The following is a 17133-nucleotide window of genomic DNA, read 5'->3' as shown; positions in this document are numbered from 1 at the left end:
TTCTGACAGTCATGAAATCTGATAAGAGATCAAGACGTGAACAAACGAATGATGTGGAATGCAACAGCAATATTTTCAAAAATAAAGCAACTCCTCTAGTGAAATATGTATTATCATGGACCCTGAAAGCTATTTTTCAAGGTTTTATGTTATCTTAAAAAGAACGATTCAAACATCTGTATATTGACTGTCCAATTCTCAGCATCCGCGGCAGAGCTGTTTGAATTAATGCTGTTCTCTTCCTTTAACACAGCTGCTTCTCAACCATGTCTCAGCCCTGAGAGGAGATGCGACTTTGTGTGTGACTGTTTGGATTGCACTGATGAACAGGACTGCGGTATGGTTCTTGACATACATTCATCCAATCATCCATTCCCATTCCGAGTCAAGGTTGAACTGGAAATTATCGTATTTCACTTTGCGGTGAGAAGTGATCGCTAGTCATTTACAGGGAACATAACCAACTGACGCTCATATTCATGTGTGGATGTTTTTTTTTTGTGTTCTATTACACTAAAATGAATGTTTTGCAGAATGTATCAGGAAACCAGAGTACACAGTGTTAAACCACAAAAACATAAAAGATCATTAAAAATATGTACATAAATTCAAGACACGCTGTTGTTCAAAAGCCAGGTTTTTGTTATACAAAAAAATAGACATTCATTTCAAAACATTTTCCACCAGTAGTCATAACCTATACAAGGCAATTAAAAAACATTTTTCAAGAGGGCAGGTAAAAATGAACCACTGATATAATTTGTCATCTAACTTGTTGCACTTGTTAGTGCAAAACTGTCACTCATTAAATACAATGCACTGTCAAGCTTAGGTACGGATGGATGCACAGTCATGGCCAGAGGTCTGTTGTAGAGGAGAAAAAAAACCTTGCTCACGGGTTGTATTGTACATGCAGGGCACACACTACACTACAGATCTATATTTGCCCGATTTATTAATTAAGCGCTCTCTATATTTGCCCGATTTATTAACTAAGCGCTCACTTGCCTGAGCAAATAGCAGAATCGCCGATAGCCATTGTATGTATGTTGTTGTATCGCCTAAAGGCCTATAAAACCACAACTCACACCATTTTAACACCCGTCGTCAAATACGACTATAAAGTAATACCTTCATAAACTCAACTTTTGCAAGTTTGAGTGCGACTTTCTGTGGCTCAAACGGAGATTGCCTGTGGATGGGGCATGCACGTTTTTTTGTTTTTGTTTTCACCAGTGGGACTAAAAAAAAAAAAAAAACTTTTTTTTTTTTACTGGCGGATTTTTAATTTTTCCTTTATTTATGTCTTTATTTATTTATTTATTTTTACTGGCGGGAATGGGCTTCTATAGCTTCCATAGAAACAGGCTTCTGCAAGTTAGAATAGTGTAAATAACATCCATAAATGTGTATAGTTGTGCAAAGAGTGTGTTGATCATTTGGAAATCAAGCATAAAGCAGTGTGTTCTGTGTTATAAAATTACAAACTCAGTACAAAGCAGTGTTTGTGCTTTTTAGTTTTGCAAACTCTGTGAGTGGTCTTGCGAGAGATATTAAAAGTTTTTGAATTTTTGCTACAAGAATCACCGTTAGAGTTGTATGCATTCAGATAAAAAACTGTAATATAGCAAGGGAACCCAAATGCACGGGAGTAGGTGTACTCTCAAATAAAATCATAAACAAAAAAGGGAGGCACGTTGCAATAATCAAAACTAAAATAAATTAACAATGTCCAAAAATGAGATACCAAGTGAGAGACAAGACCAGGTACCAAAGCAAGCCAGACATTCATTCATTCATTATCCATACCGCTTATCCTCACAAGGGTCGCGGGCGTGCTGGAGCCTATTCCAGCTGTCTTCAGGCAGTAGGCGGGGGACACCCTGAATTGGTTGCCAGCCAATCGCAGGGCACACAGAGACAAACATCCGCACTCACAATCACACCTAGGGGCAATTTAGAGAGTCCAATCAACTTACCATGCATGTTTTTGGATTGTGGGAGGAAACCGGAGTGCCCGGAGGAAACCCACGCAGGCACGGGGAGAACATGCAAACTCCACACAGGGAGACTGGAGCCGGGATCGAACCCACGACCTCTGAACTGCGAGGCGGACGTGCTAACCAGTCGACCACCGTGCCGCCCGCAAGCCAGACATGACTCGAGTAAATAAGGACTCATGGGCGGAGCAAACAAAACGTGACTAGGGCAATGAACTGACAAGACTTGTAAGTAGGGAACTACATACAAACAAATTGACGAGATAATGAAGAACACCTGGGCAAGACACAAGTGGCTGAGGGAGCTGACTGCATCTCCTCACAGTTGTTGCATTGTAGACCAGTGGGTGAAAGTCAAAATTAGCATCGGCATGCTCTGCTCAATAAAAACAAAAAGCGCCAATACTGTCCGCCAAAAAATGTCACGGCCCAAAATGTTGAAAACAGTCAATTGGTTTACATGACAGTCTCCAGCATTCAGTATACAACTCGCTGCCAATTATTCTAATATACTTCAAGTATACTTCAAATGTAACATACAGTCTCCAAGCAGTTATCATAATTTTATCTCCAATATCATATAATAAATATTGAATGGTGCAATGCTTGTTGACAAAGGACTGATATGAAAGAGTAATTGAATGAAGGTACTGTATATAATAGCAAAATAGTGCCTGTAATGACTCCTAAAGTAAAATCCTAAAATCTGGGGTTCTTTTATTGTATTTATTTTTCTTAACAAAATACGTTTTTTATATTTGGATTGACAATGGAATGGGATTACTATAGATTTTAATGAAATAACTCTGTTTATTGGCGGCACGGTGGTCGACTGGTTAGCACGTCCGCCTCACAGTTCAGAGGTCGTGGGTTCGATCCCGGCTCCGGCCTCCCTGTGTGGAGTTTGCATGTTCTCCCCGTGCCTGCGTGGGTTTTCTCCGGGCTCTCCGGTTTCCTCCCACATTCCAAAAACATGCATGGTAAGTTGATTGGATACTCTAAATTGCCCCTAGGTGTGATTGTGAGTGCGGATGTTTGTCTCTGTGTGCCCTGCGATTGGCTGGCAACCAGTTCAGGGTGTCCCCCGCCTACTGCCCAAAGACAGCTGGGATAGGCTCCAGCACGGCCCGCGACCCTTGTGAGGAGAAGCGGTACAGATAATGGATGGATGGAACTCTGTTTATTCCTTTCAAGGCTACAGCGGGAAGGGATTCCAGTGTGACTTCGAAGACACAGGACTATGTGGATGGAAGGACGAGTCCTTAAATGCAGCATACAGGTGGGAACGGCGTCAGAGAGGTGACGCGCTGCTGGAGAGTGGGCCGTCCTCTGACTTTACCACTGGGACTGCCTCAGGTATTGCTTGCATCAGTATCACTTAACAAAGCATCAGTGTAAACTTCAGTATACTATAGTCCAGTTAGTCATGAGAGAGGTAGAAACAACATGAAGAAAAAACTCCCCTAGACACAACACTAGGTACGTCTGATCCTGTTTCTTTGAGAGTTTCTTCACACATTCACAGTGATCTAAAACAGCACTGCCTCATACTACGAGGTATTTCTAACATTTTGCTTATCGTTTCTAGCTACAAGGAAAGACACATTTATAGAAACAGCTCTCAGTATAAAGACGGGCCAATTTTACACTAAAACAGCTCTAAGTATCCTGTCACTCAGTATGCCACTACAAAGTTCAACCTGCACAACAAACTTTTGGTACAGGTTGCAATAATTAAATTCATAAAAGAAAAAAAGGGCCATAAAAGTAATGGCACAAAATAAAACCATCTGTGTTGAAATCAAACTTTAAGTCGAGCACTGTGCAAGTTATTTGTGTGATTTAACAAGTTCAAGTTCTTCATTGAATTCAATGAAGAATTTGAACTTGTTTCATTGAAATAAAAAAATAATTTAATAACAATTTACTAAAATTTTAGAAGTATATTTTCTTTCATGAATCTCACTGGGTGGGTAGTCTGTCAATCTGAATGGGCCTGTGCACACCCAGGACAACCCATGGCTCCGCCCCTGGTGTGTGCCCTCCAATTGGCTGGCAACCAGTTCAGGGTGTATCCCGCCTACTGCCCGATGACAGCTGGGATAGGCTCCAGCACGGCCGCGACCCTTGTGAGGCTAAGCGGTATAGATAATGGATGGATGGATGGATGAATGGATGGATGGATGGATGGATGGATGGATGGATGGATTGTTTCACTGAGTTATTTAATATCTCTTACTCCATTATCCAGCCATGGTAAGGTTAGTAAAAGTAAAAGTGACTGAATTGTGCAATAAAATGGCATTATATGGACAATAATAAATGTTTTATGGAGGAACAATGTAAATTGGCATGAGTAATACTTACGTGTTCCACAGGTTGGTTTATGGGTGTGACAGAGGTCAAGTCCGAGGGTGTCAAAACTGCAGTTCTTGCGTCACCAAAGATGCAAGAGTCCTCACCGACATGTCGCCTTCGTCTCAGATATTTCCTGTGGGATTCGAGTAAGCAGTGGTAGTTTTGTCAAAATCATAAAAGTTTTCAATTGCATTGCATTGTAATGTGTGTCATATAATAGCACCAGAGCTCAGGTACAAACATGACATCCCTATAGGTCAGACAGGACTTGGCTCATCTCCACTGTGGGCAAATGTCGTCCACCAAGACTCTGAAAAGGCCATCGTATGGCGACCTGAAGCCACCAGCATCCGAAGATGGAGGGAGGCCAACATCTTTCTAGGCCGCATCGCCGCACCCTTTCAGATCCATCTTTACTCAAACCGCTTTGAGGGCCAGCGAGGAGATGTTGCTGTGGACCAGCTGGAGTTTCTGGACTGTGCTTTGCCCCGTGAGCACCTAAATATCTCTAATTCCTCTTAGCATTACTGTAGTATAGTATTCAATGGCTGTGCTTGCAATTGTTTTTTACATTTACAACCACACCGAAAATGGTTATGATATGGAATAGTTTGTTAGGAATAGAAAAATAATGTTTTTTAATTATTATTTTTTTTTATTTATTCTTTCCCACCCCTTACTCCTCCAGTGCCACTACCTGGCCAAGAGTGTCCAGCAGAAATGCTGGCATGTAAGCGTGGGGGCTGTGTCGACCAACGTCAGGTATGTGATGGCACTGATGACTGTGGCGACTGGACGGATGAGGAGAACTGTGGTGAGTAATCAGAAACAAAGGGCATACAGGTCCAACAGAGCACTCCCATAGCACATATCAGCTACGTTTGTAACTGAGAATGCAGTTTGCAGAAATACCTGCACTATCATACAGAGTTATCATTACAGTAAAGCACGGACTAAAAAACTTTTTTTTCCCCTTGCCTTAAAGCGGAAGTCAACCCAAACATATTTTTTTCAAGAATATGTTCCCAGCAGACCCACTAGTTGAAACACGGCATTCTGATTAATTATGCATTTGTGGAATATAAATTAAGCAGCAAAATGCATTCGTTTTCAGCCATCTCCGGGGGCGGCCATTTTGTCTTCTGTCGACTACATCACAACTGCTCACAACGACCAATCACGGCTAACCTGTTTTCTGAATCTGAGCCGTGATTGGTCGTTGTGAGCGGTTGGATGTCATTTTCAGTCGACAGAAGACAAAATGGCCACCCCCAGAGATGGCTAAAAACTAGTGGATTAACACTTATTCCACAAACGCAATATTTATCAGAATGCTCAGTTTCAATTAGTGGGCTTGCATAGAACATATTCTTGAAAAAAAAATGTTTGGGTTGACTTCCGCTTTATTGATCAACCCAAACATATTTTTTCAAGCATATGTTCTATACAGGTCCACTAGTTGAAACAAGGCAATATGATTAATATGAAATATGAGTTAAGCAGCAAAATCCACCCGTTTTTAGCCATCTTGGGGGGGGCAGATTTTTGTCACTTCTGTCGACTGAAAATGACATTATAGACCTCTCAGGGCTCAGATAACGACCAATCGCGACTAAGATGTTTTCTGAATCTGAGCCGTGATTGGTCGTTACCTGAGCCCTGAACAGTTGTGATGTCATTTTCAGTCGACAGAAGTGACAAAATGCCCCCCCCACGAGATGGCTAAAAACATGTGGATTTTGTTGCTTAACTCATATTCCACAAACACAATATTAATCAGGATGCTGTGTTCCAATTAGGGGGCCTGCATAGAACATCCATCCATCCATCCAGTATCCATACCGCTTATCCTCACAAGGGTCGCGGGGGGTGCTGGAGCCTATCGAACCCACGACCTCTGAACTGTGAGGCAGACGTGCTAACCAGTCGACCACCGTGCCACCCTACATAGAACATATTCTTAAAAAATATATGTTTGGGATGACCTCCGCTTTAAGTTAACCGCTGATGATTAAACATCAATGCGCCTTTTTAAAGAAGGTTCTGGGAGCTCCATATTTGTTTTTCATGAATGATATTTTCTTTTTAAACTTTTATGCACGCATAGGACACAGACACATGCATACACACTCATGATCACACAGACGCAATACACAACCCTTTCTATCAACGCTTTTCATTCATTGTATGAATGTCTACGTTAGTGTCAATCAAGACAATTAGATCAGCAGTTAAAATACGAATGTGTAACTTTGTGTGTGTGTGCGCGGGTGTGTGTGTGGGGGGGTGTGGGTGTCTGTGCGCGTGTGTGTGTGTGTGTGTTTAGAGGGATATCGGCGCTGTGACTTTGAGAATGATGTGTGTGATTGGGACCTCAGGTCATTGTCCATTCTAAAGTGGGTCAGGACAAGTCAGCAAAACATCTCAAGCACAGATCCTCTGAAAGGACCGGGACGGGATCATTCCAACAACAGCGCATCAGGTATTACCAGTTGAAATTTATTATTCAACCAGGTTTTTGAGAAAAATATGAACGTCTTTAAAATCTACTATACAGTACTTGGATTAAAAATGATGAATATTGCAGGTCACTTCTTGTATGTCACTGTTCCTGATGGAGGGCTCCAAAGGGATTGGGCTGCTTTCCAAAGTCCTCCCCTAGAACCCACCAATAGTACTCATCCTTGCAAGGCAAGCCCACATGTTCTCTTCAGTGACTTTTTTGTTATTATTTACATTCACGTCATGTGAGCCACGTCCGTCAACTTCCTGCTGTAGATGGTCATGTACACACACCAGTTTGGGCCGAGGTCTGGTGGACTGACAGTACTGCTGTCTAGTAAGAGCATCTCAGCAGTGTGGAAGCGTGGCGGAGCTCTGGGTGATGTTTGGGTAAAGGCTGAAGTGGAAATTGTCAGTAACTCTACTTTTCAAGTGAGTGTTTATCCTAAACACACACACACACACGTGAAACACGTAATGGTCTTTTTTGAACAAATAATTTGTATGCAATACCACAGCACATTGGGAATTAGCATTTGCACACAACCTATATGATATTTATTCTTTTTATTACAACTGTTGTTTATCTACGATACTTTTTTCTCTTTATTTCGCTCAATCATCCTCTCATCTTATAGATTCTTATAATGGCAGCAATCAGGGAACTTGCATACGGAGGTGTCGCTATCGACAACATTGTGCTATCTCCTGAATGCCGCAGAGCAAATGGTAATGATGACTAAAGTTTATTTTATGGTTAAACATGATCAAATAAAAAATGTCTGTAGTGACATACTTTGTTTTCAGAAAGTATATGGTTGGAAAAATTCCCGAAACCTCCCAAGAACCCTTGCACAGTACCTGAAAAGATGTGTGATTTTGAAACTGACTGCGAGGGAGCAGAGGATGAAGCCATGTGTGGTGAGTTGATTGAACTTGTTTGCTCACATCTACTTGTATAAGCTGGTGTAAAATATGTCCCGGTAATGCTTTGAACAGGAACAGTAATGATTCATGTTATTGTGTAAGCATGGTATGCAAATAATTGGGTCCACACCCTTGGGATTCTTTTTTTGACATGCACCTTCATATTATGTGATGACATTGTGCAATGGGCCACTCCTCTCTTGACTTTATATATAAGTAAAGATGTGATGTGATGATGTAATGTGATCTTTTTCTCAAAATGGGGACCATTGTAGCCTAGTGGTTAACATGCTTGCCTCACATTTCTGAGGTTTGAATATCGACCATGGCCTTCCTGTTACGTTCTATTCATTGCCTGCATGGGATTTCCATATACATCTTAGATTAATTGAAGATTAAAAATTGGACTTTTGATATATAGAATCATGATAATATTATTGTTTGTGCCACAGGTGACTTCTCATACAGTAAAGGCAGCTCAGGCTGGACAGACACAAGCATTGGGAGTCAAGGTTGGGTTCTTCACCAGAATTCTACAGAAAAAGGTACAAATTGACACTGATCATTGGTTTATTCACAGTCTTTTGTATGAATAAACACACTATAAACACATGTTTATTTTTGGCAGAAGAATACTTATATGTGGCCGAAGCCCCAGGCCAGCAGCTGACTGAGGCACAGACCCGGACCCCTCTCCTGGGCCCCTCTGGCCCCGCTTGTACCTTACATTTTGATTTTGCACTCACTGGAGATCCATCTCACATTGGTACACTTATTAATTAATCACACAGAATTTATATTTAGCATAAATATCTCAATGCTTTGACTACTACATCTCTTGACTGCAGGTGACCTATCAGTCAGGGTGATAGACAGCATGTTGGGTGTGCAGCCTAAAATGTGGGAGTTCAGTGGAAAGACCGGAATCGAGGAGGCAGAGTGGCAACCTGCACAAGTGGCTATCGGAGCCAGGAAACATCGTTTTCAGGTGCGTATTTTGATGTGTGATGTGGTGCATGCAGCAGACACATAACCAAAAACAAAAATACACTAACGATGTAACATTTCAGCAAAATTCTAAATGGCCGGCTCACAGACACATTTTCAGAAAAAATCTTTTTTATTTTTTTTGTTATTTTTTTTGTTGCCTTAGCTGTGTCCATTTTTTAGACAACTTTGTTCTGCGGTCAATTATGCTGCATGCTATAACTATGTATGTAGCTGGTGACACAAAGATTAGCCTCTTTTATTAAACGATGAAGAGACATACCATGAATAAAATGTAATATGAAATAGAATCCATATATGTGTATGTATAAAGTAATAATAGGATAAGCGGTATCGATAATGGATGGATGGATAAATTATATAGATAATAATGAGAATAATAAAATGAATACACTATGTCCTTTGTCCTAAAGCATTTTTTTTATTTTGCAAGTTCAGTATACTATATAAATTTTGTTTAAGCGACAATTAGTTATAACAATAACAGCTAACAAAAAAAAAGTTCATAAAATGGAGACAAAGTACGAGAAATCACATAATTAGTTAAATGATTTTTCACCTTGGCTCATCTTTTTCTCTTTTCTCCATTAGTTGGCATTTGAATCTCGTGCGGTGAAACTGTGTCCTTGCGCCAAGATTAAAGTAAAAAACGTTCACCTCACTGGTTGCCATGCAGACTATTTCCCATCTTCTTCAACAAGTAACTTTTATCATTAAAGTATCCAAACAGAATGGTCCATAACAAATTTGCCATAATACTTGGCTTTGTTTTTGCACGGTTATTGGGAAGCTCTGTCATGTAACTTTGAAGATGGACTGTGTGGATGGCACCAGGACAACAGTGACAACTTTGACTGGACGCTGCTTGACGGGATGGACCACACTATTGGGTTTGGTACGCTCATTTAACAGCGCTAGATGATGATAAAATGTTTGCTCTCTCTTCCTGGGTGCACATTAATAGAATCCTGCTCATGTATACAGTATGTGTGTAATACAGTTTAATAGTCGCACTAATCATCATCGTACATGCAACAAGAACACCTAAGTTTATTTGAATGCAAAAAAGACACAACTAAAATCTTAAATTACTATAGTTGTTTTTGCTTTATCCCTCTTTTGATAGGTAAAAGTCTTGTAGTGGACATGTGGAATTCTTCACTGCGTGGTGCTTTTGGACGTTTACTGTCATTGCCACTATTACCAGGTCATACCGGTCACTGCTTGTCCTTCTTCTACAAAATCTACGGGCCAAACACTGGTGAGGTACTCAGCCAGGATGTCTCATCTACAAAGTTTTTGCACCATCAGCACAACTGTGTTATGAACAGATGTATCGGAAAAATCTGATTTACATGTCACATTCACCAGAACAAAAGTCACAATTATTAAAAAAAAACAAAAAAAACCCGTCTCACTCACTACACAAAATAATAACTCACCAAAAATATCTGATTTACAAAAAAAAACCTCTGACACAAAAAACCTTTCACACGCATCTAAAAACCTCTCACTCACCAAAAAACAACTTACTCATGCCAAACAACCTCACACTTACCAAAATAACTGTTGCACAAAATAACTGTCATCACATAACCTCACATTCACCATGAAACTCTCACACCTGCCAAAATAACCTCACAGACACACCAAATAACCTCTTACTCACATCCAAAAACTTGTCACGTTAGAAAGCTTCCCACAATCACCGCAGAAACATCTCTACACCCAAAATCTGTCACATTTACCACAAAAAACCTCACACTCTAAAAAATTCAAACTCGCTATAAATGTCTCACACTAAAAACATCTCTCACTTGACAAAAAAAAATTCTTACACTCACCCAGAGGAAAAAATTCTCATTCACACCAAAAACATCTCACATTCAAAACTCTCACCCACACTAATACCCCTCTCACACTTCCCAAAATGTATCCCCTCACACAGAAAATAACCTCTCACTCACACTCAAAAACTTCTCACACAGAAAACATTTCACACTCACAAAGACAAAAAACTCACTCACATAAAAAACCTTTATTTACCAAAATCCTTTCACAAAAATCTCTCACTCACCTCTCTCACCTTGGAAAAGAAAGCCTCACACTGATCATAAAACTTCGCACATTTAACCCAAAAACATCCCACTCACCCAAAAACTGTTTCACAGTCACTCACACTGTTTCACACGCACACACACTAAAAACACACAAAAAACACCGCACTGAAACCAGCACCGAAAACATAACTTTGAAAAACCTCTCAAATTCACCATGTAACCTCTTAAAACCACCCAAAAACATCTTACACTTATCAAAAGATGTCTCACACACAGTATAAACCTCTCACTCACTCTAAAAATCTCTCTCACACACCCAAAAAAATCTCAGGCTGACAAAAATATATATACTGTACTTTTAAACACAACAATTTTCACTCACTATAAAAAAAAATACTTTTCACAGGCATACATTTTTTGTGTGTGAGAGTTTTGGAGAGATTGACCAAATCCGTGTTATTTTTGGCCTATACAGCACCTCATATTGTATCATTTTGTTGTAAAGAGCCTCAAAATCATCCAAATATCGTTATCTTCTATTAGGGGCTCTCAATGTGAAATTATTTGATAAAGATGGTTATGAGAAGTTGCTCTGGACCCGCAATGGAGCTCATGGCAACATGTGGCATGAAGCACACTGCCTAGTGCCACACCAGTTCACAACATATCAGGTATGCTGCAACACCAGCATCTAGAAAATGTATTGCTCACTATTTGTCACTTTTCAAATTATCTAACTTTCTCAAATATTTAATCCACCCACAGCTGATGTTTGAAGCTGTACGCTCCGGTTTTGACGGCCAGGTGGCCATTGATGATGTGGCAATGGTGGCCCGTCCCTGTTCCGTGCCAAGGTTGTGTTCTTTTGAGGGTCAGCAGTGTGGCTACAGAAGTTCTGGTGAGGTTAAGTGGGTCCTTAGAAATGGACATGCAGCCACAGCAACAGGACCCAAAACCGATCACACTCTGGAGACAGAACTGGGTAATGAAAAGTAGCTTTTTTTCTATGTATACTGTACACTGAACTGCCACAGCTAAAGTATACACAGTAATTATTACTAATGATAATAATGACATGAAGTGGAAGTCAACCCAAACATGTTTTTTATTTTCGTAATATGTTTTATGCAGGACCACTAGTTGAGGCATTCTGAGTAATATTGCGTTTGTGGAATAGGAGAACTCAAGCCATTTTTATGTATCTCAGGAGGTGGCCATTTTGTCACTTCTGTCGACTGAAAATGACATCACAGCAGCTCAGGGCTCAGATAACGACCAATCACAGCTCACCTGTTTTCTGAAGCTCAGCCATGATTGGCTGTTATCTGAGCCCTGCACATCTGTGATGTCATTTTCAGTCGACAGAAGAGACAAAATGGCCGCACCCTGAGATGGCTAAAAGCGGGTGCATTTTGCTGCTTAACTTATATTCCACAAACACAATATTAATCAGAATGCCTCGTTTCAACTAGTGGGCCTAGTTGAAACATATTCATATTCAGGAAGAAAATATGTAATAATGTCACTTTGATTGACAGTATCAGAGAAAAATTTATCTAGAAATATGTTTATTATTGTAGTTGTACTTTGCAGTGATGTTGAACTGTACTGAGAGACACGTACATGTATTTTGGTTGCTTCATTTAGCTACACAAAGGAGTCAAAATATTGAAAAGAGCTACAGTATGCAGTGCAGTTCAATGTCAATGGAAAGACTGATATCTAATGAAAGAAAATTAGTTCAAGGTGTACCCCGCATGCTGCCTGAAGACAGCTGGTATAGGCTTCCGCACACCCGCAGCCCTCATGAGGATAAACGGCTCAGATAGTGGATGGATGGGTGACATTTTCCACACATCTTCGACCTGTTCTGTGTTTATGTTAGGTTTCTACATGATGGTTAATACTGGAGGAAGCGTTCTTCCCGCTGGGGCTACCACAACCCTCACATCACCTGTTCGCCAGGGAAAAGCTAATACTGAGTGTCTGAATTTCTGGTATCACATGGGAAGCGAGAATCCTGGTGAGTCCCACGAGCACAACAAAAGTCACAGACAGATCCACGAACAATATGTGAATTGTTTGCAGGTTCTTTGTCAGTTTATATGAAGACAGAGGAGGGTGAGAGGGTCAAGATCTTTACGGACAGTCTGAACCAGGGAGATGTCTGGCGCCATGGTAATGGCAACATCTCCAGCACCATTATGGATTGGCAGGTAGAATGTGGTGGCATTCAAATTGTTATTATAAATAAAATTGTTATTATGAACATTTATGTATTTAATTATTAGGAAAGCCAGGTAAACACATAAAGAAACTGGGCTGTTTGTTTTCAGCCTAATTTCCCCCCCTTCCAACAAAAATCAGTACAGGCCAGATTATCTAATATCTCTAAGGGATTTCCTGACAGATCATTCAGTCATTCGGTGTATCAACCCTAGTACACATATAAGAACTTTTCTTAACTGGTTTATGGAATGCAAAAGACCCCGTACGTCATGATTAAAAAAAAAAAAAGAAGCTATTGTGTGTTCCTTCTGCTATTATTGATTGCCACGATAACAATACACACAACACACAATGGTATCTCTGTCAAAGGACATCCAAACCACGGGGAAATACATCACATTAAAAGTCGTAGTGGGAGTAGCGGTAGAAAAATCTAGGCTAACTTTTACCTTATCTGGTAACTTGATTGCAATTTGATCACATATAGGATTTATGATGGTGAATATTTAATATGTTTAATATGACACAAAAACAATCTTGACTCACCACACACCACAGGATAATCAGTCCGCACAAGGGGGAATTGGTCTTAAAAGCAGCTCAATTATCAACCGGGCTTTATGAACACTGACACACTTGTGTTTACTTTGAGATTAATGCTTGTACTGGAGGGCAATCACTTCACATAAAAACAACCACCGACTAGTTCACTGTCAGCATTGACTGCATTTGTTTACCGTTATTTTTGATTCACTGTCACTAAATTTGCGGCAGTCTTGTGTGACATTATCTGTGCATGCCAGATGTAGGAATTCCTAATTGTACATTCAATTTCAGAGGTTTCACTGCAAGTATCAGACAAAGAAATAGTCGCTACTATGCTCAAAGTTAAGAGTAATGTTAAAAGTGATCATTTGTATTATTTATAGGATCCTGATGTGTTGACTTTCTGTTCTTCAGCTGCAGTTTGAGGTCATAGGAAGAGGAGGCAAAGACACTCATGTTGCAATTGATGATATTTTCCTTTCTGCTCATCCATGTGCGAATCAAGGTTCGTTGGTCCAACAACGTTTCATCAGACTATTTGTTTTGGAGCAATTAATTCCAGTTTCAATGAAATACATAATATATGACTTATGCTGTCTGTTTTACATGCTATAAACTGCTGTTTGTGTTGGGCATTGTCTTAGGTTCAAAGTGCAGTCTAGAGAAAGGAATGTGTACCTGGAGTAACACTCAAAACATCAAGCGGGACGAACTGGATTGGGAGTTGACAAGTCACGAAAAAGAGTTGCACTACCCTACCCCCTCAGAAGACCACAGCCTTGGAACAGAGAAAGGTCAACAGCAGAACCAAATAAATCAATCACGTCTATTTCCTCATAAATCCAAATCAGAGGAATGTCAAGGTACATGGTGTGTGCATGTCACAATGACCATCTTTCTATCTCCTTTTGCCAGGTCACTTCTTGTTCATTCCAAGTAGTAACCGGACAGCGGCCAATCAGAAGGCTCAGCTACTGAGTCCTCACCTACCCCCCACAAAAGGCACTTGCCTGAAATTCTGGGCCTACAAACCATTTTCATGTAAGATTGAAGTTTTATAAATAGTAAACAATAGGCATGGTATTTTTAATGACTTGAACAAAATGTGCATGTAGAAATGAAAAGTTTTTTTTCCATGAAAAACTGTAATTATCAGTGAAGATCATCTGGTTTTCCCATTGGCAGAGGTCTGTGCTCTCTTGAGTAGGGCTTGCTTCATGACAACCTGTGTTTTTTTGGGTTTTTTTAACATCTTGTAGCAGACAGCCATCTTAAAGTGTGGACATTGTCCGAAGGTCTTCTCATTGAGCAGCTGGAGGTAAAAGAGCTCGGAGGACCATGGAAACGCTTTGACATTGACATTGTGTCCTCTAAAGAATACCAGGTTAGTCTCACACATTATGTTAAATTTAATCAGCCCCGTTGTGACACTGACTACTATCTTTTGTTGCCAGATTGTTTTTGAGGGAATCAAGGGTGCCTCTGGCGTCTTGGCCCTGGATGACATTGAGTACACTGTTGGGGTCAACTGTGCTAAAAAAGTCACCGATGGAGCCACAAGTAAGGAAAAACAATCACATTGCAGATATTTTGTATAAAAGACAAGTTTGAGTATATTTTGTGTTGACTGCGATGTTCAGTTTCCAATCCAAAATAATAACAAATAAAATCTTCATTGCTTTTTCTCGGTAGCCTCAAACAAGCTGAGCAATGCAGGCGGGATTGCAGCATCAGTCATTGTGGTCCTGCTGCTCATTGGCACATTGATTGCACTCCTCATTTACTACCTGCGGACCCAAATGAGGGTCAGGGCTTTGACTGACCCATCATTATCATCAACATCATCATCATCCCCCGAAACTCACGCTGGTTTCAGTAACGACATCTATGAAGCAGATCTCGCAGTAAGTTCATCTCATTAAAAGATGAAGTGAAATCCTAAAGATAACCTCAATCCAGTTAAAGCACTATCCACCCACCCATCCTTCCATTGATATTATTTGATTAATAGATTAATAATTTTCTCTGTGAACAGGAGGACCACGCGATAATTCCACCAGCAAACACTCACCCAATGGCAGCTGGGTTCAACATTTTCACTGTAAGCGTCTATAGCCACGTAGGATAGCATCTTTACATTACAGTATATGCACTGTTCACTTCTTCACAATATTGTGTGTGCAGGTCTCTGGTGTTAGAGAGAGGGAGGTGGCGTGAGACAGGAAGAAAGGCCCGCCCCCTATCGGTGGCCTTGTGAAATTTAGGCGATATCACAGCAGAAGAACTGCTTGTGTCGACCTTACATCACACACACACACGCACGCACACACACACACGCATACATGAAGATACTTACACTGATGACAGTATAATCAGCACATACTGTTTACTTACATCTGGCGATGACCTCAAGGCTGGGCAACTCATTGCCAGTGGACCGGCGGGGGTGAGGGTCCAAGTAAGGCAGGTTATGTTTCATGGGTGGTAATCTGTAGGAACTCTCATAAAATTAGAAAACACCTGCTTCTCTAAGATTGAGCATTCCCTGAGATGACATAAACCTGCATGTGAAGTAAGTTGTGGACGTCAAGTTTGAAGGACAAGACTTCACAAGGCTGAGAGGTGCTGCCGAACAGTTGTATGGTGAACATCAACCTTAACGGAGCATAAGAACAAAGACCTTTTACAAGGGCAATTCTAAATCGATAGAGCTCCCTGCCAGATAAAAAGAAAACTGGAATGATTGTAATGATAAGAAAGGTCGACAGCTTTCGGAAGGATAGGTTACATGTTGAAACCCGTGTAATTGATAAAGGCATTAAATTGATGAGCATTGAAATGCTGCCGTCTGTGTCTTTTTAATGCATACTTGGAAATTAATAATAAATGTAAATATTTAATTTGAATCAAAACTATGATAAAGCCAGAATATACCAATTTTACAATGTACACAAGGTTAACTCCCTAGTGTCTTAATGCACTTTCCCAGCCGTCTCTGTCATGCATTCACACACTCCTGGAAGGATTTTTCTGGGATCCTCCATAGCTCCATCATGGCAATCTTGATATTGTCCGAGTCTTCGAAAAAAGGTCAATTTGATGATCCACTTAAGCCCTAAAAAGTCGCACGAAGCCACCTCTGCTGAATAAGAACTAACTCCAGCACAGCAATGTTCTTCTTTGCCAGGAAGTGTCAGATGCTCTGCATTGTGAGCAAAATAAGCCATGAGTTGTCCTAACACAAATCTCGCTTTTCCTCACGCACTAAGGGCTATATCCTCCCGTTAACGTTTAAGTCAGTTTTTTACCCACCTGCCTTGCACACTTTCAAAGTAGGCCAATTCTCTCATTCAGACTTCTGACACTCATTATGCGTAATCTACGCAACCACCAAAGAGGTGTGGCTCATTGAATTTTAAGGGTGACTCGAACTTCCAGATTGTGGAGTTTTCGTGAGAAGTGAATTCCATAGAGATCCATTATATGCCACACTTGAAATGTCA

The 17133-nt window shown here is 40.5% G+C and overlaps 1 protein-coding gene across 1 annotated transcript; it reads left to right on the top strand.

Annotated features, from left to right (window-relative positions):
- Positions 1 to 228: 228 nt before the first annotated feature.
- Positions 229 to 15847, top strand: mamdc4 (MAM domain containing 4). The gene is made up of 28 exons (XM_086053926.1): positions 229 to 337; positions 3195 to 3356; positions 4379 to 4504; positions 4615 to 4848; positions 5047 to 5172; positions 6685 to 6840; positions 6946 to 7049; positions 7137 to 7292; positions 7499 to 7589; positions 7668 to 7781; positions 8240 to 8332; positions 8416 to 8553; positions 8636 to 8775; positions 9387 to 9495; positions 9586 to 9690; positions 9922 to 10056; positions 11399 to 11526; positions 11621 to 11837; positions 12741 to 12878; positions 12944 to 13071; positions 14045 to 14135; positions 14275 to 14424; positions 14546 to 14671; positions 14890 to 15014; positions 15085 to 15190; positions 15323 to 15534; positions 15666 to 15737; positions 15815 to 15847. The coding sequence occupies exons 1-28, from the start codon at positions 229 to 231 to the stop codon at positions 15845 to 15847; spliced, it is 3624 nt and encodes a 1207-aa protein (XP_085910052.1).
- The last annotated feature ends 1286 nt before the right edge of the window (positions 15848 to 17133 follow it).

This window comes from Filicampus tigris, chromosome 15 (genome assembly GCF_054856515.1).
Source record: "Filicampus tigris isolate MCC_2025a chromosome 15, RoL_Ftig_1.0, whole genome shotgun sequence".
Classification (NCBI taxonomy): domain Eukaryota; kingdom Metazoa; phylum Chordata; class Actinopteri; order Syngnathiformes; family Syngnathidae; genus Filicampus; species Filicampus tigris.
Note: the sequence above shows the minus strand (reverse complement) of the source record. Positions and strands in the feature narration are given on the sequence as shown.

Coding starts and splice junctions, on each gene's coding strand:
- mamdc4 (XM_086053926.1), top strand. CDS start 229: ATGCTGTTCTCTTCCTTTAACACAGCTGCTTCTCAACCATGTCTCAGC. Junction 10,057..11,398: donor AATCTACGGGCCAAACACTG/GTGAGGTACTCA, acceptor ATCTTCTATTAG/GGGCTCTCAATGTGAAATTA. Junction 13,072..14,044: donor GCACCATTATGGATTGGCAG/GTAGAATGTGGT, acceptor TCTGTTCTTCAG/CTGCAGTTTGAGGTCATAGG.